Source organism: Vitis riparia, chromosome 10 (genome assembly GCF_004353265.1).
Source record: "Vitis riparia cultivar Riparia Gloire de Montpellier isolate 1030 chromosome 10, EGFV_Vit.rip_1.0, whole genome shotgun sequence".
NCBI classification, from domain to species: domain Eukaryota; kingdom Viridiplantae; phylum Streptophyta; class Magnoliopsida; order Vitales; family Vitaceae; genus Vitis; species Vitis riparia.
In genome coordinates, this window is record NC_048440.1 from 22046469 (window position 1) to 22069554 (window position 23086).

Consider the following 23086-nt stretch of genomic DNA (forward strand, 5'->3'; position numbering starts at 1 on the left):
TGGGAAAAGATTATGTCAGGGCAATTTCCCCTTTTGAAGCAAACGGCGTCGTTTCTCATCTGGTTTGGCTTCATCAAAACTGCAAATTTTCAGTAAAATCTTGAGAGAAAGAGAGAGAAGGGGATCGGGTTTGATGGGTTTGGGGGAGAGATAAAGAAGAGGACAATCCACGAGCGAATATTAAATGAGTGGACAGATTGATATGAAGCAGTGCAGTACAGGAGTTGTGGTGATTCCGTGCCCCAAAGACCTTTCCCTCTCTCTCTCTCTCCCTCCATCACCACTAGTTGTAGACCTCCATCTTGGCTCTTCCTCGATTTGATCGTTCCTCTATTACTCTCTCTTTCTTTCCACTACTCTCTCTCTCTCTCTCTCTCTCTCTCTACCTTCTCTCGTTTTAACATTTTTTCTTCTCCTTTCTTGCCAGTAATGGCAGTCTATCAGTGGCAGTGCAAGAAAAGAGGGAGAGAGTTTTCATCGGGAAGGTAAAGCTTTGCAAGATAAATAAAAACATTAGGCGTAGGCGTCCCTTGCTCTAAGCTGTTGTTACAGTGGCTTACACAGCGTGCACTGTGAAACCCCATCTCTCTCTCTCACTTCTCATTGATCTCACTCAGAGAGAGAGCCAAAGAAGGGGGGAGAGAGAGAGAGAGAGAGAGAGAAAGAGAGGAGTTAATGCTGTTAATGCCCAGAAAGAAAAACACCCATTTCCAAAGGAAATCTGAACAGGCTTTACAGACGAAGCCAAGGGGAAAAACCCTTCACAGCTGACTACTATTACTACCAATATTTAGGATTTTCTGTAAAAAGGCTGAAAGTTGTAGCATAAAAACCGGGAGAGCACTGGAGAGACAAAAGACGATCTTAGTAAAGAGAAGAAGAGAGAGAGAGAGAGAGAGAAAAGAGAGAGATGGTTATATAAGTATGGAAAGATAAGAAAGTGAGAGATAATGGAGGGTGGTTCTAGTAGCACTGCTTGTTTGATGGCTTTTGGAGACAACAGTAGTAATGGACTATGTCCTATGATGATGATGCCTCTCATGACTACATCTAATCCTAATGCTGCAGACGCAAATACCCTATTTCTTCCTCTGCCTCCCAACCACAATCACGACCTTAACCGCAACAGCAGTAGAGGCTCCTCTCTGATACTGGAGAATCACAACCATAACCAGCACACCACCACCACCTCCACCAACAACCACCACGGCAGTGACCCTGGGTGTTATTTCATGGAAACCCATGGCAACAACGATGGCAGCACTTCTTCTGTCAAGGCTAAGATCATGGCTCATCCTCACTACCACCGTCTCTTGGCCGCCTATGCCAATTGCCAAAAGGTGAAGAACGAAAAATTTTCACTCAGAAAGCCAAATACCCGGAAAGCTATTATTATAGTCCTCATCTCTTATCTTTCTCTCCAACACATGTATATATGCACCCACTTATCAACATCTCTGCCTTTTTCAGCTTAAAAGATAGACAATTCAATCACTATATGCCCATTTCCTGGTAAATATTTCATGTTCAATTCTTTGAACTGATGAACTGTGTGGACGGAAACCTACATACCCATTACGTTGTGGTTCTTAATTTGATTTATGTTGCAAGGAAGTGAAGGATACAAAACCTTTTGACCTAAATGATAGAGACAAGCCTCGGTTTTTGCCTTTTTCTTCATGACTTCTGTCAAATCTGATGACAGGTCGGAGCACCACCTGAAGTAGTTGCAAGATTAGAGGAAGCTTGTGCATCTGAGGCTGCCATGGTTCGCACTGGAACAAGCTGCATAGGCGAGGATCCGGCTCTCGATCAATTCATGGAGGCCTACTGTGAGATGCTGACCAAGTACGAGCAAGAGCTCTCCAAACCCTTCAAGGAAGCTATGCTTTTTCTCTCAAGGGTCGAGTGCCAGTTCAAAGCCCTCACAGTTTCTTCTTCTGATTCTGGTGATGACCTCGCTCTCTCCATCTCTTTCGTTCCATCAGCGAAACTTAAAAGATCCTAGCTATTTATGGATTGTTTAGTAGTTGGATTTATTTATTTACTTTTATAATAACCAGACATGCATGTGTTTGTTTCCCAAGAACAAAGAGGCTAAATAGTACTAATCAACAATATTATAGAGCTTGCCTCCTGCAGTGGCTGCTTAGTTTTTTAATCCTTGTTTTCTGGTATTTTCTTTTCTTTTTTCTGTTTTTGTTGTTTTATAATTTTTTTTTCTGCTTCTCTTTCGTGTATGTATTGTACTTTTTCAGGGACTAGGGTTTCCTCGGTACGTGGAGATGGAATTTTTTATACATCCTTAGCTTTGATTCTCTTCTCTTCTCGTTGTGTGTGTTTCCTCAACTGGCCTTTCTGTGTTTGTTATAACCTCTTCAGGTGCTGGGTTGCTAGATATTCGCACATTTTTGCAGCTTTTAGGGAATATGTTTTTGAAGAAAATGGCCTCTCAATTATTTTCCCAATTTGATGTTGACTGTGACTTTTAATTAGCTGCTTGTCTCCTCTATCCAAACAAGCGTACCGGTGCAACTTTAACTGGTTTTCAAAGAAATTCCGGGGGAGTAAGAAATCAATTGAGATGGGTTTGGCTTTTGGTGAATGTGTAAGAATTGCGAAGCGGAACTGCAAAACCCTTTGCCTTTTTTTTTTTATTAATTTTTTATTCTGAGTTCCGGTGATATCCCGGATCGGGTTACAGGTAGCAAGGTGCATATTTTGTTTGATGCTGAAGATTTAACTTGAACTGTATTGCATGGAAAGATGTTGCAGGAATTCTTTTGGGGTGTGATTGAACATCAGTGCCCACAATATGGAGCTGGCAATGGCACTAGGGACAAATCTTAAAAGCATTTGGGGTGTGTTGGAATGGCTGTGCCCTGATTGTGGAGCATGCATGATTTAAACTGTAGGAGACTTAGCTTTGGGGAGGGTCTTCCAACTTTGTTACTCTGATCAGGAACAAAGGAAGGTTTGCTTTTTGGATGGCTGGCCCCCTCTGGAGTTAGAGGGCATGGGTCTGGGAATGGAGCGGCATCCTTGTAAGCAGATCTAGGCATTTAGATTTGAGTGAAAATTGATTCTTGTGTTTAGTGTTTCACAAATTATAAGGATTTTAGCAGACAAATTGAGTATGCAGTGTCACATCCAGTGTTTCTTATTTGATAAATTACAAAGATTTTAACAGACAAGTGGGATGCAGTGTAACATCTATCATCATAGTAGCCAAATGAAAAAAAGTCGAGTCCATTTGTTGCTCTAGTATGATCGAATCCTTGTTTAGGTGCAATTATATTGTAAGGGACTAGGAGTTGACAGATGTGATCTAAGTGCAGTGTTGATAGTTTTGATTTTGTACGGATGCTTGACTATGTTGATATAATATTGTTGATTTCTATAGGGTTCATTTATATGTTTATCATTTATTTTTCAATTACAGTTAATTAATAGTGTCTTGTATCTTTGTTAGTCTTTGTGTGTGAATCTATTAATGCACTTTCTGCCTAGTCCTGTGGGTTTCTTTCTCTTTTTCTTTATTTTTTGCTTTGCTCAACATCAATCCTAATATATTTATGCTTTTAAAGTTTGATTATATATGATTTCTTTGCTGAAATATTTTATTAGTTTTCTATTCAGAGTTTTTGTTTTCCTTCCCAAGAATTTGTGAATAGCATGCTGGTTTTTCATGGTCTGTTTTCATGGTCCAAAGTGATGGTAATCAATAATGAAAGAGAGATAGAACCCCAGGCCTCTAGCATGCACTTGTGAATGTCAGTAGTGCTGGAATAAAGAAGAGGATGAGAAATTAACCTTATTTCATGCTTTTGAAAGAGGATTAATTAAACATATGTAACTAGTTCAAAAGTCCTGTGCAAGAACCTGCTAGCTACGTTTGTTTTCGGTATAGATTTTATTAGTTTTCTCCATTTACACCAGTGCTGGTGGAATAGATGGAGATTTGATCTCTATGGCTTTAATATTTCACAGAAAACATGTATATAGCCACAATATGATTTAACAGTTTGTTGTGAAGTGACTGGATTAAGTGCCTCACTGCATCTTTCTCTTCAATCTGCTTTTACATATCCTACTGATAGTCCTAACTGTAACTTCTTGAGCAAATGGTTTTCTTTCTAGATAACCGCAATTTTTTTGGAGTATTGAGTTTTGGGGCTGAGTAATGACACATTACACATTAATTATGCTGATGAATCATCATGGAGTTCAGTCCCCTATATCTTAGTTTAAGGTGCATGAAGTTTGACAATGATACTCATTGGATGTAGTAGTAAGCTATTGATCCAGTATTAGATGTTATTCAGTGTCTGAATTATCAAGATTAACTGATTTATGTCTCTTTATTTTCTTTTATTTGGTTCTATTTTAGGGCATCCTTCTGACTGCTTATAATGCTCTACTTAATTTGTTCTGCTGCTATTAGTTTTGATATGATCACCTACTTTTGTCAATATAATCCACTTGAATATGATTGCAGTGCTTTCTGAAATATTCTTTTATATGGGATAGTACCATTGAATTAATTATTATTATATCCTCTGTCAACATATTTCAAGAACTAGTACTTGAATGAACTTCCCATACAGGTGTCTATATATAAACCTGAAATTTGCCTGCAATAGATCTTGCTGGATGTGTCCCAGTACTGTTTGAAGTGATGATATTAAAAGAAAGGTATGCCTAAAAAGAAGGCCTTCTAATAGGGAGACCAAGATTATTTTTTCTACTTTTTGGACTTGGATAAAAAGAACATCTATTGGCCTAAAAAGAATCTCTATGAAGCACAACTAGCTGGCATTAGAGACACTAGGCCTTTTTAGACAATACAGAATTTTGAAGGGGCCACTTTCAGGAGAAAAAAATATTTGTCGATTGTGTGTGTTTGTGTGTATATGAAAAACCTAGGTGGAAGTGGAACTACTTATGGGTTGATTTTCATTTTTAGTCTTTGGGAGATTTAAATACTATGTAGTTCAATATTGAATTAGTTTAGTCTAGGTGATAATGTGACGACTAGATATACTGGGTTAATGTGAATGGAGGGACATGTTTATTGTGAATATATACAAAAAGGTGATCAGAATTTCCATAGGAACATTCAATTTGTTGAGCTAGTAGTAATAATATTAATATTCTTTGGATATATATTTTCCTTCAATTTTTTTTATTGATTAGGGTTTAATAATGGGTTTAAATTGTGAAGTTGAAAGTGCTAGGATTAGATGCCCTATTAATGGATGCTATAGTAGTTGGCATAATTAATATCAGAATGTTGTTAGCAAGCTTTTATCTTTGATTTTAACCACTAAGTAACATGCTCAGACATCAAAGGAACAAATGTGTTTAGAATTTCACAATTTGGTATATGAGAAACTTTCAATCTTGTTATCTCTAGCAGCAGGTTTCAAGGGCTGGCATAAAGTACTGGAAGGAAATTTTAAGTGCAGATATTGTCAAGTTCAAGTAAACGCATTCAATTTAGGTTCTTGATAGATCAATGGTAAAGTTATACTGGAACTATCTAGATTTTTACCTAAAATTCCTAGCACCTTAAACCTGTATATCAAGATCAAAACATTATTTCACTGCTAGTAGATTTCTATAGGCGTGCTCATACGGAAAATCCACCCAATCAGATTTTGTTATTTCACCAATCCTTGGTTTTGCCTTTGAATCTAAGGAAAATTTGTGGTGAAACTAGCTTCTCTTGATATTAGTACACATCCCAATCTAGGAGATCACATTCTGTAAGTTTTACTTTGTGGTGCATGCATGTGCTTTATCTTTGTGAACAGGGAAAGAATCTGCGCATAGAAACAATTCATGATATTGTTTCTCGAAACAATTTATCATGTTTAGTATCAGCTTGCAAGCAAATATTCGATGGGAACAATTTATGATATTGATAAGATTGCCATCTTGTTTGATGACCTAAAGAATATTTTTTCAGCATGTGATTCTTCCCAGGAGAATATTTAGGGGTATCAATAGTGAAAAGGTATCTGTTGAAATTTACATGGAACGAAATTTTCACTGTGACTAATTTGTCCCCAACTAGGGCATCAACCTGGGAGCAACCTAATAGGATATATGCATGTGCACCTGATTTATTGGATTCTGTTTCGTTCATTGAGCATTACAGTGGAACATTATGTTTTGTTTCTCTTCAGCATTACTGTGGAACCATATAGATTTCTGACAAATCTAGAATAGTTTTGTAATCTAATCTTTGCTTTGTATTTCTTCTGTATCACTATGGAACTATTTAGATTTGTGATGAATCTAGAATAGTATCATAATCTAGTTTATTATGTCTAAAGTTGTCATTACTGTCAACAGAAACTCTCATGTATGAAGTGCTAATAAATTTTCAATGTAATCAGCTGGTGGCGAGGGCCTTGATAGAAATGGATCATCTGAAGAAGAAGTTGATGTAAATAACAACTTCATTGATCCTCAAGCAGAGGACAGGGAACTGAAAGGCCAGCTTCTGCGCAAGTATAGTGGATATCTAAGCAGTCTCAAGCAGGAGTTCATGAAGAAGAGAAAGAAAGGAAAGCTACCTAAAGAAGCCCGGCAGCAGTTGCTGGATTGGTGGAGCAGACACTACAAATGGCCATACCCATCGGTACTGTTTTCCCTACAAACTTCTTAATGCCCATAATCATGGTTATATTAGATTCTGAGCACTAATTAATCTACAATGGAAGTGCCCTTTGGGGTATCAAGAATCAATCAGAACTTGAGCACCCCCTGGTGGCTTCTTGTCTGTCTCGGTTTTCATCCCCTATCAAACTTGCTTTTTGTTTTCTATATGTTAGGTATGCACTTAAATTTGTACTTGGGTGCTGGTGTTTTTTGTAGTTGTATGCATGTACCATTCTGCTGAGTACTTTTTCTGGTGCTTTCAGCATCATAAAATAGGAACCCAAACTCAATATTCGGTTTTTTATTGACTCAACATGGTGCAACTGTGTATCAACAGGAGTCGCAGAAGTTGGCTCTTGCAGAATCCACAGGCCTGGATCAGAAGCAAATAAACAACTGGTTCATTAACCAAAGGAAGCGGCACTGGAAGCCCTCAGAAGATATGCAGTTTGTGGTTATGGATGCCACACATCCAGGCCACTATTACATGGACAATGTCTTGGGCAATCCCTTTCCCATGGATCTCTCCCCAACTCTCCTCTGAAGATGGAAGATGACCGGCTTAAACTATTGAAAATGCAACTGCATTTCTGAACCTGTAGCTTTATATATTATTGAATGGTGTTATATATTTTTACTGTACTCTTACCACTTGTATCTATGTTTTGCCTATTTAATGCTAAATCAGACTGCTAAATGCAGCTCGTCCTCCCTTAAAAATGTTTTTCTAGTGATGGGTTTGTGTTGTGGTTCTTGTACTTGGGGTGAATCCACTTTGGAAATGGCTGAGATTTCATAGCCAAGAAGTTTGAAATGTACATGGTTCCTGGTTTTAAGCTCCTTTCTACTTTCATATTGGTGGTCTAAAGCTTATGTTGGATGATGCTTAATTTCCACTAATGAAATTGGGCCAAACTCTCAAAATCATCAGTCACTTGGGTTTTATAAGGGTGTTGTTGTGTGGTTCTTTGAAGTGCTTTTCTTCTGTTTGGCCATCTTAGATCAATGAAATTAAATCAATTCCAATTACAGTGGTAGTCGCCAAAGATCTTAAAAACCCAAAAACAAGACGGTGGCAGGTGATTGCGGTGATTTAGTTTGATAGCCATTATTGATCTAGTTAATGAAAACATACTTGATTTAGTCTAAGTTGCACCCTAATTTGAGTTTTAGGGTTTAGTTAATTAGGATTTTGGGTTTAGGGTTTAGGGTTAAGAGTTTAATAACCTAAGTCCTCAAATGATTGGAACGTGGGGTTGGTTATACTTCTAGTATGGATAAAGTAGACAACGTTTTAACTTGGGTATTTAGGATATATTAATATAGGTTTACCATCTCTCATTGTGCCTCTGGTGAGTTGGGTTTTACTGGTGTCCACATTATACTTGATGAAGAAGCAAAGGGAGCTAGGGTTTAGGGGATAGCGTTTGGGGCTTTTTAGGACTTCATTTTGGCTACTTGAGGTGGGGCTTAGGGTTTAGCCATTTAAGACTACACCTTTTGAAAGTTAGTTAGGGTTTAGGGTATGGGTTTGGGTTTAATCATTGGAGAATGTTGGTTTACATGATTACTTGCCTTTGCCTTGATCTAAATGGTCAAGGTTTGGATAAGGGTTTAAAGAGGAATGGATTGATAAAAGAATAAAGCATTAACAAATAATCAAATCTCCTTTTAACAACACATGAAGATTAAATTATCAAATTATCAATTAAAAAATAATCTTAATCAAGATTAAAACTTTAAATCATGTTTGGTTACTGGAAAATGCTAAGAAAAAAAAATGTAAAAAAAAAAATGATTTTTCTCATATTTGATTGTTTTATGAAAAGTATAAAAGAAAATCAAATATAATTAAAATTAATTAAAAATTTATGTATTTTTAAATTATTTAATTTGATGAGTTAAAATGAGTTCGAAATAGTAAATAAAAATCATTTATTAACTTCTAATATATTTTTTTATTTTCTTTCTTTCTTTTTTGTCCTTCTACTTTTCTTTTCCTTTACATTTTTCTTCAAATTTTTTGAAAAACAAACCTTGCCTAAAAATTAAAAAATAGTATCACTAAATAGGAGAAAAGGAAATTTATCATTTTTGCTAAAATCCGGCCAAAGATCTAACATACAAAAGCACCATTTTTATAAAGATTTTCTATAAAGTATATTTTTCTTCAATACAACATTCTCTGATTCCTTTTGTATTTTCTTATAAATTTTAGATTTGAAATTTAGAACTTGTTGAGAAGTAATTTTGGTCAAAATATTTTTTACCAAGTAATGTTTTTTATTAATAATACTTTCATTTGAAGTTTTGAAAAAAAAATTAAAGAAAATGAATTTCTCATAATTTTATTCAATAAAGTTTTTATCTACTAATGTTTTTATTAGTAACAATACTTCTATTAAAAATGTTTTTAAGAAGAATTATTTTAATGTTTTGATTTTAAAATAATAATAATAACTATTTTTGTAATATTTATTATAATAAAAAAATTATTTTAGGAAGCATTATTTATCAAATGATTTGTTTAAAAAGTTCAATGAATACTTAATTTTTATAAGAAAACACTTCTAAATATTAAGTGTTTGTTTGATAACTATTTTAAAAAACAATTCAAAAAAAAATTGTTTTTAAGAATAGTTTTTGAAAACTATTATTTATGTTTTATAGAACAAAAATCTATTTGAAAACCTAAAATATTTTTAATTTCTTTTTAATATTTTTAAAAATAATTTTTATATGTAGTGTTTTATTTTTAATTATTTTATGTATTTATATAATTATTTTTTAAAACAAACCTAAAAACTAAAGTAAAAACAATATAAAACAACTGAAATGCATTATTTGAAAACACCTTGTTTTCTGTTTTTAAGATAAAAAAATATAAAACAATTTTTGATTAGCAAACATAATTTATGTATTTTTTGTTATGGAGAATAAAAAATTATTCTCAAAAATAGTTTCCAAACAAACCCTAAGGTGGTGTTTGTTTTTTTACTTAATTCTAAATGAAACTTTAATGCTTAATAGTTTTAAATATTAGGTTGTTTGTTTTTGTAGTATTTTATTTCTATTAAGTATTAAAAAAAAATAATAATATGTTATTTTTTCTATTTTAAAAAAGTTATCTATTTTGGTGGTGTTTGTTTTTTTGGCTTTTTGTTGAAATTAATTTGTTTTCAGAATTTAGGTTGTTTATTTTTCTACTTTTTCATGACTTATTATAAACTTTTTACTAAATAGAAAAAGTCAAAATATGTAGCTTTTTCTAAATAGAAAAAATAACATATTGGTTTTTCTTTACTTTTGAATACTTAATAAAAATAAAATACTATAAAAACAAACAACCTAATATTTAATACTATTAAGCATTAAGGTTCTATTTAGAGTTAAAACAAAAAAACAAACACCATTTGACTTTTTCTATTCAGTAAAAAGTTTATAATAAGTCATAAAAAAATAAAAAAAACAAACAACTTAAATTCTGAAAATAAATTGCTTTTAGGCAAAAAAAACCAAAAAAACAAACACCACGTGTTTGGTAAGAATTTTAAAATTGTTTCTAAAAATTTGGAAAATTATTTGAAACATTATTTAAAAGCACTTTTAATGGAATTGTTACTAACAAAAGCATTATGGATAAAAGTATTTCAAACAGAATCACCCCAAACAGGCTCTAATGCCTTGTGGTTTAATATAGTTATTATTAATTTTCGATGGTTTTTATTTACCAAAAAAGAAAAAAAAAAAAAAAAGACATCCTTTAGGCTCTAAGCTTAAAAAATCCATGTAGTGTCCAGATACATACCATGACCGATATATGGGCCCACATAACATGTCTGCATAGGGAAAGGCCAAGGTGGAAAATGGGACCGGCCCATTAGCTAGACCCCAATTGGGCTTCGCAATTAGAGCCCATTTCATAACCCCACTAGGCCCACAAAACCCCAAGGTTTTGGAACTGGGGTTTTCCGCTCCATCGCCATTTCACTCTCTCGCTGCCCTGCCTCTACCGTCGACTCCCTCGAGAACATTTAGACGGTCCCATCCCGCCGTCGCAGTCGTTGTCCCCGCCACCGCCACCACTGCCTCCTCAAAGCTGCGTTTCTATTTCTGTTTCTTCAATCGATCGCAGGTATTCAATACTTGAAAGATCTTGTTTATGATATTATTTACCATTTCATGGTATTTGACACTTTAGTATATGGGAGACTGAGGCTAATTCAGTTCATTTTAACGAATATAAACGTTGTGGTTAAGAGGTTCAACGTGCAGTTTTTTAGAACTTTGGATGTGGGGTTTTTTAATGATAGGTGTTATTGGAATTTGTACCCAGAAAAATGGTGATAGATGTTCAAGCTGAGGTTGACCTCATGCCAAAACTGGGTTGAAATTAGATTCATTTTTTAGATTAGAGCCGTGGGCATGTGATTTTTTTCAGGGTATTTGGGAAAATGCGGATTTGGGAAGTGGGTTGGGAGAGAAAGGTGTAATCTTCATGTATATGATGGTGGAGTGGGTTTGGGATGCTTGCCTGGTGTTTAAAGAAATGCCTGTCTCTGATAGAGATTTGTTTAATTCTTTAGCTTGCGATTTTGGGTCAAATGGTTCTTATGATGGGTCATGGTAGTCTTGAAACAAATGCTAAATTTTGGGGCTTCTGGGAATGTGGGAATAATGGAGAGCAAAGTAAAAGTAAGTCATTGCATGACAACCAATTGGTGCCAAGTTCTTGAGTAGATATATGGATATTTAGGTTGTAGAAACTTTTGTATTGCATTATTTGTGTTTGTATTTTGTTATGAATTATGTTTATGAAGATGGAATGTAATCATAAAAATGTTTGTGCTGATTTGCCTTATTTGATATTATATGGGTTATTATATGGGGTTTATAAGCAAATTTTTAGATAAACTTTTTGAAGAATTTTTTTATTGGAGGACTTCAATGGTGGCCATGGAAACGCATTTTTGTAGCAGCCTAAATATCCACCTATATGAATGTCTAATGGTGCCCAGTGTGGTAGCCTACCTGTCCATGTTTTACTATTAAGATTGACATTTATTTGATTACTTTTCAAGCTGATATATTTTCTCTTGGATATAATGTTCTGTGCTAAATACCTCTGAAATTCCACCTTCTTATGTCCATAGAATGACAATCTTTTAACAAGTTGAGTTAATCAATATCAAACAGTATGTTTGATGTTTTAGATGCAAATATTGAACTTTGTTTCTATATTGGATGGTCCTAGGTTGTGAAAGGCTAGCACCAAGAAACTGGAGTTGGCAAGAAGTGTATAACATTATTGATAATGGAAAAGTATTTGGGTTCTTTTAATTCTTCTATAATCATGGTTGGGCTGTAAAACTTGATTTTGGGTTTGAAACTTGAACGTATGTTTCTTTACAGTGAAAGGTTTTGGATGAATTTGAACTTTGGATGCACTGTTGAGCTTCACATGCTACTTCTGGAAACTACTTCAACTGAGTCCTAGTTTCTATTGGAGGAATGGCTGTATCAATATCCAGAAGGCTTTTACGGACTTTTGGTCCCTCACGTGTGTTTGGGCACTGTAATTCTCCAATGATTATGTGTCGGTTGTTTCGTACTTCTGATGGTGAGGGATATATATATATTTTAAGAAAATGATTGTTCATCTGGTTTGCCCAGCTAGACCATTTTGTGGCTTCTTAATTTTGGTATTATTTTATCTTTCCACAGCCTTGTGTGGCCTTGTCTCTCAAGATGGCTTATTTTCCACGGATTCCTCTTGCAAGGTACATGGTGAATCTGTCTTTTCCTTCATTATGAATTTATTTTTTCTATTATCTAGGACTGGTGTGTGTGTTTTGTGATTCTATGTCATTTTTTTATCAATTTTATTTTTTATTTTTATTCCGATAAATTTTTTTATTTTTTATTCTATAATCCTTTCATAGGAATTTGTCCGCTTTTGTTATTCTTCAGTTACTATTCATGTTAGTTTCTGATTGGTAGTAGTCTTGCCTTTGGTCAAGCAACTTACCAAGGAGGCTTTTCACTAGATCAAGATGACACTTAGGTAACTTTCTGGCCTTGCATTCACACAGGGTGGGGTGGAAGATATTTTTCTGCTTATCTTTTACCCGAGATTCTGTCTAAGACCATCTTCCTACCTCATTGTACTGATGGCCTCAATTCTTGTTGTATTACATTACAAGGACAACCCCAACCCCCCCTCCTTTTTTTCAGTTCTAATACATTCCTAGTTATTGAAATCTCATCTGTGATTCTTGTTTGATCCATGTGGCATCTTTTTCCATTTGACCTGATAATTTCTTGGTTCTTTGTTCTTTTTTGTACTTCATGTTGCTCTTGACTATTTGAGCTTGTTATTCTTATTTCAATGCAGACTGGTTCATCTTTCCTTTCTTCTCGAAGCCTTTCAACTACTACCATCCTGACTCCTGAATCAAGTGGAGTTGCATTTCCACCCGAGTTATTATCCACAAAGACTGTGTTAACACCAGAACGTACTCCAGGTATGAAAAAAAGTTGAAATATTATATTGAGATATTTTGTGGCTGAAAAATTGTACCACAGTTGCTTAAATTTGAAAATATTTACTTCAATCGTTCTATAATGACTTTAAGCCAGTAAATCCACCATGCACTGGGAATACTTCAAAAGGGATTGTCCCTAATCTTTTTTTTTCTAAGGAAAGAAAGAAAGAACTTATAAGCGGGTGATCTTACATGTAGGTAAATAGCAGGGCATAATCAATGTTCATTTAATTCAAAGCTCATTCAAGATTCTGAATTCTCCAGTTCTATTGATGTTGTAGGGCACTATCAGGACCTGGTAATTCCTGTGACAAATTTTCATAATGAAGACAAAGGCTTCATGGTTTTAGCTGGTGATGTCTTTGATGTACCTATTAGGAAGGATATTGTTCATCGTGTTGTACGTTGGCAGCTTGCAAAAAGACAACAGGTATTATTTATGTTTTGACACCTAAAGCATATATTATCTTGCAATAATGGAGCCAAAACAAAATTTGATTGTGAGAAAATGCTAATAAGTGCTCTTCCCATTCATAATAAACTGGCGGACGGGTGAGCAAAGCATAAGAACCTACCCTTAGGAGGGAAACAACAGCCGGAAACAACTGCTAATACCCCATGGGCAGAAAGTAGAAAATACTTTATTCTTGTTCTTCCTTGATTTTTCAAAGTTATGATGTATTTCCCTCTGTATGTATGTGTTTTTCTTTGTTGTTAGAGGTTGAGGGTTGAGGAAGAGTCTGTAATTTTCATTTTTTTTTTGTTGGCAAGCCTTGCTATTCTTTTATTTAAGAAATCCAACCAATTAAACAATACTAGTTATGCTTCATTTCATTTTGTTTGTTGACCAAAAGTGTCTTGATCCAAGTGAAAGATGTAAACATCCATATTGTCTAATTGATAATCAAACTGTAATCAATGAGGACTTAGCATTTACTTTTCTGGGTGGATGGTTTACAGGGAACCCATTCAACTAAAACTATTAGCGAGGTTAGTGGAACTGGGAAAAAGCCATGGCGACAAAAGGGCACTGGTCGAGCACGGCATGGAACGCTGCGTGGGCCCCAGGTAATCTCTTGTTTCGCTTATTAAGTATCTGGTTACTTTTTTGCTTTCAATGTGACCATCCCTAAGATGGTTTTGGTAAACCTTAAATAATTTGATGGCCATGTAACAGTTTAGGGGCGGTGCTATCATGCATGGCCCTAAGCCTCGGAGCCATGCAATCAAGCTGAACAAGAAGGTTCGGCGACTAGGTCTGAAGATTGCACTGTCTGCTCGTACAGCAGAAGGAAAGGTAACCCTCTCTCTCTTCTCAAAATATGATCTTTGCTGTTCAATTGGCACTGTATACTTAAGAGAAAAATAAAATGTTCTCTCTTTCATTATCATCCTCTAGCAATATATTTTCCAACTCTGATGGTGAAATTGGGTATCAAATAGAAGTCCCCCTATAGTCAAGTTTTAATTACCACTGGGTGTTCTTGAAATTGGAAGGATGGGTGGGGCTGGGGATATTTTCATATACTGAAAATGCTATATCATGCTGTTTATAGTTACAGGTGTCTGTATTGAGATAGTTGGAGTATCCAAGCCTCCATAGAGCAGTTCCGGTTTCTCTGCCTAGATTATTCAAATTTTCTACAAGTGCAACTATTGGAGATTGTTTAGCTAATCTAGAATTTTCTTTGTCAACCTCATTTTCTACTCAAAGAACTCCATCCACAAAATTTTTAAGGGCCTGCTGGTTACTGTTAGATTAGGCTGCTCTAGTTCTCAAGACCTTTATCATTCATTTTGCTGCTTCATCATACATCCTGCTGCTACAAACATCTGTTGAACCTTTATTCTTAATCGTCTACATCAAATATATCAGATTAACTTACCTCAGAGAGAAAAGAAACATCAATTTTACTTTGGTTGGCTGGATGAATCCTGTAACAGCCATTAATTCTACCCTGGCTATGCTGTCTTCCAGGTGTTCTTTTGTACTGAATTCGTCTCAGCCAGAGCACTCATTATCTGATTCTATCTGTATTTCTGTTGCTTACGATTAATCAGTCTCCTAATTTATATGTTAATTACAAACCAACCTGACAAAAATGCAAATGTATGCAGCTTCTGGTTTTTGACGATTTGGAGGTCCCTTCACATAAGACAAAGAACATTGTGAACTATGTCAAAGAAATGGAGAACACCAAGAAACTCCTCCTGGTGGATGGTGGCCCGATAACTGAAAAGCTGAAGTTGGCAACACAAAATCTTCATTATGTCAACGTATTGCCCTCAATTGTAAGTTGCAAACCCTTGTTTTAAGATCTTCTATGTTAACTGCAAGCGAAGGATCTAATCTCAGGTCATGGTTAAAACATTTCTTAATCTCAGACAGATGTTTCTGGCAATCACTGAGAGCACAGCCCTCTGTCCTGCATTTTCATCATTCTTAATTTACTTTTAATTCATGAACAACTGCGAACAACTTGGCTGTTTTAAAACCTTGTCCTTTCATGGTAGTTTCTTGATTCATTACTGAATCCAACCCCAGAATTCATCACAACATTCATCATAATGCCAAAGTAAATCATGATTTTAATGATCACAATTCACAGATTCTTATACATGTGAACCAGCTATACAGTTAGGTCACCTTGCTTCCACCTCAGTTCTTATGGTTCTTCCATGATGTGTATGCCATTGCAGGGCTTGAATGTCTATAGCATCCTGCTGCATGACACATTGGTGATGTCCCGCGATGCTGTAAACAAGATTGTCGAGCGTATGCACACCCCAATTAACCGCTGAAGTGACTGTTAATCAAACTGTTCTACTCCATTATGATTCAAAATAAAGATCAGCAGCAGATTAGCAACTTTGTTTCTTCATTTTCGGGTTTAATCCAAAAGAACCAAAGAAAATTTTGTATGTCAGTGTGACTGGGTATGTTTATCCATCTTTATATGGACAATGTAGCTTCAGCTTAAAGGAATTTTCTGGTTTTGAATATTGGCAAAGCTCAATTGAATCTGTTTCTGAGATGGGGTTATTGTTAAAAATAAAAAAATAAAAAATTGAATATGAACGATTAATGGAATATTTTGAACTGTAGAATGAAGAATAAAATAGTGGTCTCCTGAAAAGTCAACACATCGGACGGTTGAGAGGTCATGTCAGCCTAATGTGGGCTGAGTACATGCAGGGAAGTCAAGACACGGTTTCATCCATTACTACGTAAATGAAACCGTTTAATCGCAGAGAATGAGTTGATGAAATGAAAATGAAATCATCCAATTCTGGAAAAAATTAAAACGTTTTTTATACGTTGGATAAAAGGAGGCGAGGCTGCTTTTCCATTACGCAGATTCGTAATTAAATGATTTCATTTCGTTCGAAAAAATGAAATTGTAAATAAAGTGAATATAGTATTTATACTGAAGGTAAAAAGTCACAGTCTCGTAAGTCTTCTCTTTCTCTCTCTCTCTATCTATCTCTCTTTCTCCAGGAGGATGAGCTAGGGTTTGTGTTCGTCCCCAAAATCTAGGGTTTCGAACAATCATTTTCGCTACGTCTGGAACAATCTGGCACAATGTGCGTGGATTTCGGATTCCGCCATTGAAATAGCTGCGAAATCTGTTTGCATTTTGATCTTAAGGAAAAGAACCCTAGCGGTGATGGCGAAGACGAGGCCTGGGAAAAGAGACTTGGATTCGTACACCATCAAAGGCACCAACAAGGTGGTGAGAGGTAAAATCGGTGTACAAAAGCGATGAGACTGTTGCGTTGGTGTTCAAAACGGCTGAATCATTGTGGTTTTTGGATGTTTTGCAGCTGGTGATTGCGTGTTGATGCGGCCATCGGACACCGATAAGCCATCTTACGTAGCGCGTGTGGAGAAGATTGAGGCCGATAATCGGAACAACGTGAAGGTTCGGGTGCGGTGGTATTATCGGCCGGAGGAGTCGATTGGTGGGCGGAGGCAGTTCCATGGAGCAAAGGAGTTGTTTTTGTCGGACCATTATGATGTGCAGAGTGCTCATACTATTGAAGGGAAGTGCACTGTTCACTCCTTCAAGAACTATACTAAGCTTGAAAATGTTGGGGCTGAGGATTACTATTGTCGGTTCGAGTATAAGGCAGCTACTGGGGGTTTCACGCCGGACCGAGTTGCTGTGTGAGTTTGAGTTGTTTTGCTGGATTGATGATTGATGATTGAATGTACTGGTATTCGTGGGCTGATGAATACTTTTGAATTTTGTATTGAAGGTATTGCAAATGCGAGATGCCTTATAACCCAGATGATCTTATGGTCCAGTGCGAGGGGTGCAAGGACTGGTAACCTGCTTTTGTTATTCTTTTGTTGGGTTTCCGGTTGTTGTTGTGTTTTGTGTCATTTCAGTTTTGTATCTGATTTTGTGAAAAACTCAACCTGAACTAGAAGAAGTGCTTGGGTTAAAAGCTCAATTGCTTGGAGGTCTTTCCCTTTTTCCAAAAGGAAAAGAACATATTCATAAATTCTAAATTCCTTTTTTTTTTTTTTTTTAACTCATTTCCAGCAGCCACATAAAGCTAATAAAACTTGTTGCATATATCTATTTTGGACTATCTAAGTTTGTATTTATACTCTCTTTGAATCATTGAAAATATGAGAGAGACTAGGAGGGAAAAATGAGGAAGAAGTGAAGGAAAGGAAAAGTCAAGGAAATTAAATACAAGTTCAAACTCACCTAGCCTTTCTTATCATGTTTCTCCAAATTTATTTTTTCTTTATAAAGAGAGTAAATATTTTTAAAATACATGAGTTTGTAGTTAATTCTTAATACATTTCATTTTTCTTCATATTTTCCATAGGAAAGCAAACAAAAGAATTTGAGATTCTTTCCTTAGTACTTTTAGCACTTTCCAATATCTAAAAAGGGCCTTATTGCATTAGAAAGACTAGGAATTCCTAGCTATAAAATTAGTTGCACAAGCATTTCTAAATTAGTCAAATGCCCCAAGAAACCCAAGTATGTGGAAGGAAGTCTCCTACTTTCTGCTGGAATTTGTGTTAGAAGTTTGAATATGGATTGGTAGGTTGCTAAATATATAGATTGCTAGATGGAGTGGCGCCCATCTCTTGTTATCTTCTTTAGCTTTCATATTTTGCGGTTAATATATACCAGTCGTTTTGACCTTGTACTTAATTTATTTATACATCAAGATTCAGAGGCCTCATTTGCTTATGTTGATCATCTGAATATTCACTGGTGAAACCATTTTTTCTTTGAAGCCACAACCCATTTTGTGGATAAATTATAAGGGTAACATTATTTTTTGTGTTAGATTTGAAGCCTTCAAGTATGCCTTCACAATATAGGTTCAGTGGAAATTCTGGTGACCTACTTATGTATTTCTTGATACATACATAATAATTATTCATCATTATCCTTGCAGGTATCATCCTGTTTGTGTTGAAATGACTATTGAAGCAGCAAAAAAACTAGATCACTTTCTGTGTTCTGATTGTTCTGATGATGAGGCCAAAAGATCCCAGAATGCATTTCCTACATCGCCGACAGCTGACACCAAGGTAAGACTTCTTTTTGCACTTGGAGAAGTGAGTTTGGTGTCTTTGTTTACCCCATTAAACTTGGTGTCAAATCTTGTGCATGATGATCCATTGTTTGCTTGCTTTCTTGGAAAATTCATTTGTGAGATGGGTGCATACTTGCACCACTTTGTAACATTGGCTTCATATTATGGGCCCATATTGTTGCACAAATATGAAAAACTTACTAATAGTTGTGTCATTGGGCTATTGCTTTTTCCGTTTAAACAGCCATAATTTCTCCTGCTTGATGGTTATTATTATTTATATGATTATGCATGTATCTCTGATCTTCAAATTTGTATAGGTTTGATACAAATCTCTGATTTTATAATGCCTACTGAGATGTGGAACTGAATATCCTTTTTGGTGGCATTTTCCAAACAGTCTTTCAAGATGAGAAACATATTTGGAGGATGTTTTGTGCTTCGAGATATGCGATAATTTGTTTCTTTCTACATCCCTAGCCAGTTATGTGGGTGGAAGAAATATTTATCCTGATTACTTGCTATTTTTGTTGTTATTATTTTTGTTAAGACTTGTGTGATTGTTGTGTGATTCTGAAATTGTTATGCTCTATTCTTTGGTGTGCCTTCTCTTGTTTTCCATTTTTAATTCTATTTCATTTTGTTACCTTGTATTTTGTTCAGTTGGTCTTTGAAGTAGCTAGATATTACTGTTATGCTACTTCACCTTGGAAAGTTATTCCTTGGCATTGCCTTGGTCTAGATTGCTGCTTTTGGAATAGCATTCCATTTCTTTCTTGAATGCACTTGATGCCATGATCATCAATCTAATTGTTTTTGACAAAAGATTGCTATTTTGATTTACCGTTTACAGTGTGGTTCTCATGCTGTCATTTGGAGTCTATATAAAGAGTGGAATAATAGATTTTTGAAGATATCAACACCCAATCACAAAGTTGAAACTAAGGAGAAATATTATTTCTGATCTTTTGGTTTCTCTCTTTTTGAGTTGGTTTTTTTTTCTTTGTGTGCATGACTTATGTTTAGGCAGTTTTCATCTTTTTGTTTCCTTCTCTAATAAAATTTTAATTTTTCTTATAGTAGGAAAAATAAATAATTTCTATAAGGCATGAGTGTTTTTGGGCCAGTTGGAATTCAGAATTTAATATTTGGACTTTGTGGGTTTCTTATATGCTTGTCTTGTGATTTTAGGGTATTCATAGATGGTGAAAAAATATTGATGCTTAGAAATTAAAGGAATTTGTTGGACAATTCTGTATTGGTAAGAACTTGGAATATGAACTCCTTGCTAAACCTACTAAACTGCATTCACTAGTTATGTTTAGAATAACATCATATGCCATGCTAGCAAATGGTAGGTTTTACAAACTTTTAAGACAGTGGGCTTCAGAGATCAATTTTTTTTAATTCCTAGTCTGTCTATGAACCCTTTTTAACCTAATATGATATGTGTTTTTCTCTGATATTGTTCATACTATTAAATAAACCAAGGCATGGTTATTGGAAATTTATAGTAACTAGAATTATCTGTTTTATTAACTGTAGGCAATTCTTAAATAATAATTTCAAAATGTTTCAACATCTGTGGGGGACCGATAGCCCTGTAGCACAGAGAACGGAAGTCTGCTCATTATAACTTTATATCATGTGGACTGAATGTTAGGCAGATAGTGTGTTTCTCAAGTGGTGCTTGCTTTGGTTTATTCTGTGTGTACTGCCTATATACGTAGGGCGTGCCCCCTCTTTTTGGCGTTTTTTAATACATGCTTTTGAAGTCTATCAAAAAAAAGATAGTGTGTTTTCCAAAACATAAATTCCTTTGTGCACATTACTTCTTTTACTGTTGTATTGTGCTTGAAATTTAAAATTGATTGTTTGTTAACATTTGACTAATGTGTCCTACTTAGGAATGTGTCTAATCCATCAGCAAACTATTTATTTATAACTGAAAATATTGTTTGGCAGTGGATTGTTAAAAGTTGACATTTCTTTCATAATTTTAGTGTTTTTTTTTTTTTAATGATAGGTTAAGGAAAATAAAATATAGATAGAGGGAGCCCAAGAAGGGGGCCACCTCCCAAATACATGGGAGCTATACAAGTACTTCTGAGAAGAGGTAAAACATTGACGACATTTGCATCCCTCTAACTGGAGGATGCCTTCATATCATTGAAATCTTAAATAGATAATATCCTCCCATCATGAATTCTATTTTCCGGTCATCAAGGCACAACCTCTTTGATCTTCTGAATTGGTGCATCCGCCCCCTCAAAGACCCTTCTGACAAGTTCCCTTGCTATCACTTCATGACCAAAAATTTGAAATATTTATTAGTTGTGTACATAAACTTATTGGAAGGATGATTGCAAATATTGGAAATAATTTCATATAGAAGTTGTATGTGTTTAATTATTGGAAGGATGATTGCAAGCATATTAATTTTGTGCCAACTAATAATATTGTTTTCTTTATTTATTATTGTTGTTGTTGGTGGTGGTGGTGGTGGTGGTGGTGGTGGAGTGTGTGTGTGTGAATTACACTTTTTTTCTAATGAAATGAAATAATGAACTTTAAAAGGCCTCAATATTTATAAAAATAAGCTGTGAATTCCTAGTGCCATGATAAGTTCTTAACACCTTGGCAATCATCAGATATTGTACCGCCTAGGAAGACTGATCCACTCTTTTGAATAATGGAGTAAGTTACTCAGCTTCAAAATTATTGTCCAGATTGTTTGTTCTACTGGAAGGGATAATTCTAATGAAACCAGGCGATTCAATTTCTCTGTTTGCTGGCTCATGCTCTTGGATCCATGTTAACAGTCTAACCTGCCATGTCTGCTTCTAAAACTTGCAGCTAAACTTAGGTATACCAAAGCTAACTCCAGTAGATTGTAAAAGAACTTATAAATATACTTTATGTTCAGTCTATTGCCCATAGAGATTAATGCATCCATATGTTCTGAATGGCCATTGAACCAAAATATCAGGTATGCCTCTAGTTGATTTACTGGATTTTGTAGTTAACAACCTCAAATATTTAGTTATCAATGAAATAAAAACTCCAAACAGTTTGAAATCAAGTGTTTCTATGAGAGTGTTGGTTTGGGTGGGATGAGTTCTCCGTCTAAAGTCTTCTGTGTCATGGGGAAAGGTTGTTTCAATTGAATAAATTTACCCATTATTTTCGTTCCTATATGTTTTAGTTTAAGGTGGAGATGCATTTATAATTGTACCTCCTATGTATGTAAATTTGTTCTAATTGAAGCTTTTAGTTTACATTTGTGTTAACCTTCTTAGTCAGTCCCCCCGAGATTTCCAACCTCCTGTAATGTTCAGGTTATGAAGTGTAATAGATAACCTCCCATGCAATGCTTCTACCATGTACCCATTTAATGACTGCTTTAGAGTTCCTACACTGCCAGACCAGAACTCATTACAATGGTGTTTGAATTATGAGGATGAATAGCTGGATTAAAAAAATTTCATTTGTCCTTTCCATAAGCATTCCATGAGCCACTAACTTGTAACAGGTTCCTTTAAGTTCTGGATATACTGATATACAGTCAAATTAGATCTGTGTTCACAACTTTGCCTGGGAAATGGTACTTGGGGCAAACATTGGGTAGTCTTGATCATGACATTGTGCTAAAAGTTTTGGAGTTCCAAATTTTGAAATGGTTGGGTTAGGGTTCAAGAAGGCAATCCTACTAGAATTCAAATGAGATTCATTTACATATTATTTGCTTGTCTGTGTCAATCTTTTTGTTCAATGTTTTCTGTTTACATCAATCTTTTCTTGTATTTTTACAAGTGCAATCCTTGGAATATTTTGATTTATAGACCTGTCGTGATCTTCCACAGGTGGAGCCAAAGCGTAGGAAGAGATGAGCACATCCAGAGGCCAGGAGTTGTGGTGCAAGGCTTGACTCTTACACATTTAGCTCTTGCATTGTTGTTGTGTGAGTTGTACAGTGCAGAGAACCATGCTGTGCTTTGCTCAGACTGGAGGCTTCTAGTAATTTATGTCTTTTGTCTCTGGAGATATGTATGCAATGCTAGATTTAGGATATTACTTTGTAATATACATTCTGTGCAGAAAGATGATTCAGATTTAAGGCGACTTCTCTAAGAACACTCTGAACCCAAAGGTTTGTGGTAAAAAAAACCATGGATTCCCAGTTTTTGGTAGCTTTGCGAAAACCATGAAAATCCCTTTGCTCTTCAGTTGGTAATTTTCCTCTTACAATATGAACTCTTATTCTGCGTCTCCTCAGCTCTACTTTTAAACCTTATGGGTTT

The 23086-nt window shown here is 35.3% G+C and overlaps 3 protein-coding genes across 6 annotated transcripts; all 3 read left to right on the plus strand.

Annotated features, from left to right (window-relative positions):
- Positions 1–121: 121 nt before the first annotated feature.
- Positions 122–7522, plus strand: LOC117922930 (homeobox protein SBH1-like). Its single transcript, XM_034841158.1, has 4 exons — positions 122–1340; positions 1706–1949; positions 6405–6649; positions 7007–7522. The coding sequence occupies exons 1-4, from the start codon at positions 951–953 to the stop codon at positions 7211–7213; spliced, it is 1086 nt and encodes a 361-aa protein (XP_034697049.1). The 5' UTR covers positions 122–950; the 3' UTR covers positions 7214–7522.
- Positions 7523–10650: 3128 nt separating this feature from the next.
- Positions 10651–16242, plus strand: LOC117922934 (50S ribosomal protein L4). Of its 3 annotated transcripts, none has more exons than XM_034841164.1 (10): positions 10651–10804; positions 11924–11991; positions 12082–12289; positions 12394–12449; positions 13064–13193; positions 13496–13644; positions 14175–14282; positions 14392–14511; positions 15333–15506; positions 15915–16242. In XM_034841164.1, exons 3-10 carry the CDS (start codon positions 12181–12183, stop codon positions 16014–16016), a joined length of 948 nt encoding a protein of 315 aa, XP_034697055.1. In that variant the 5' UTR covers positions 10651–10804; positions 11924–11991; positions 12082–12180; the 3' UTR covers positions 16017–16242. The 3 variants fall into 3 exon arrangements, with proteins under 3 accessions (XP_034697055.1, XP_034697056.1, XP_034697054.1); XM_034841165.1 differs by having other exon boundaries at positions 11924–11966; XM_034841163.1 differs by lacking the exon at positions 11924–11991.
- A 361-nt stretch (positions 16243–16603) lies between these two features.
- Positions 16604–22975, plus strand: LOC117922935 (chromatin remodeling protein EBS). 2 transcript variants are annotated; one of them, XR_004652584.1, is made up of 6 exons: positions 16604–16955; positions 17040–17382; positions 17475–17543; positions 18645–18780; positions 20812–20901; positions 22649–22975. XR_004652584.1 is itself a non-coding variant. In XM_034841166.1 (5 exons), exons 1-5 carry the CDS (start codon positions 16883–16885, stop codon positions 22673–22675), a joined length of 648 nt encoding a protein of 215 aa, XP_034697057.1. In that variant the 5' UTR covers positions 16619–16882; the 3' UTR covers positions 22676–22968. The 2 variants fall into 2 exon arrangements, 1 of the variants encoding a protein (XP_034697057.1); XM_034841166.1 differs by lacking the exon at positions 20812–20901 and having other exon boundaries at positions 16619–16955; positions 22649–22968.
- The last annotated feature ends 111 nt before the right edge of the window (positions 22976–23086 follow it).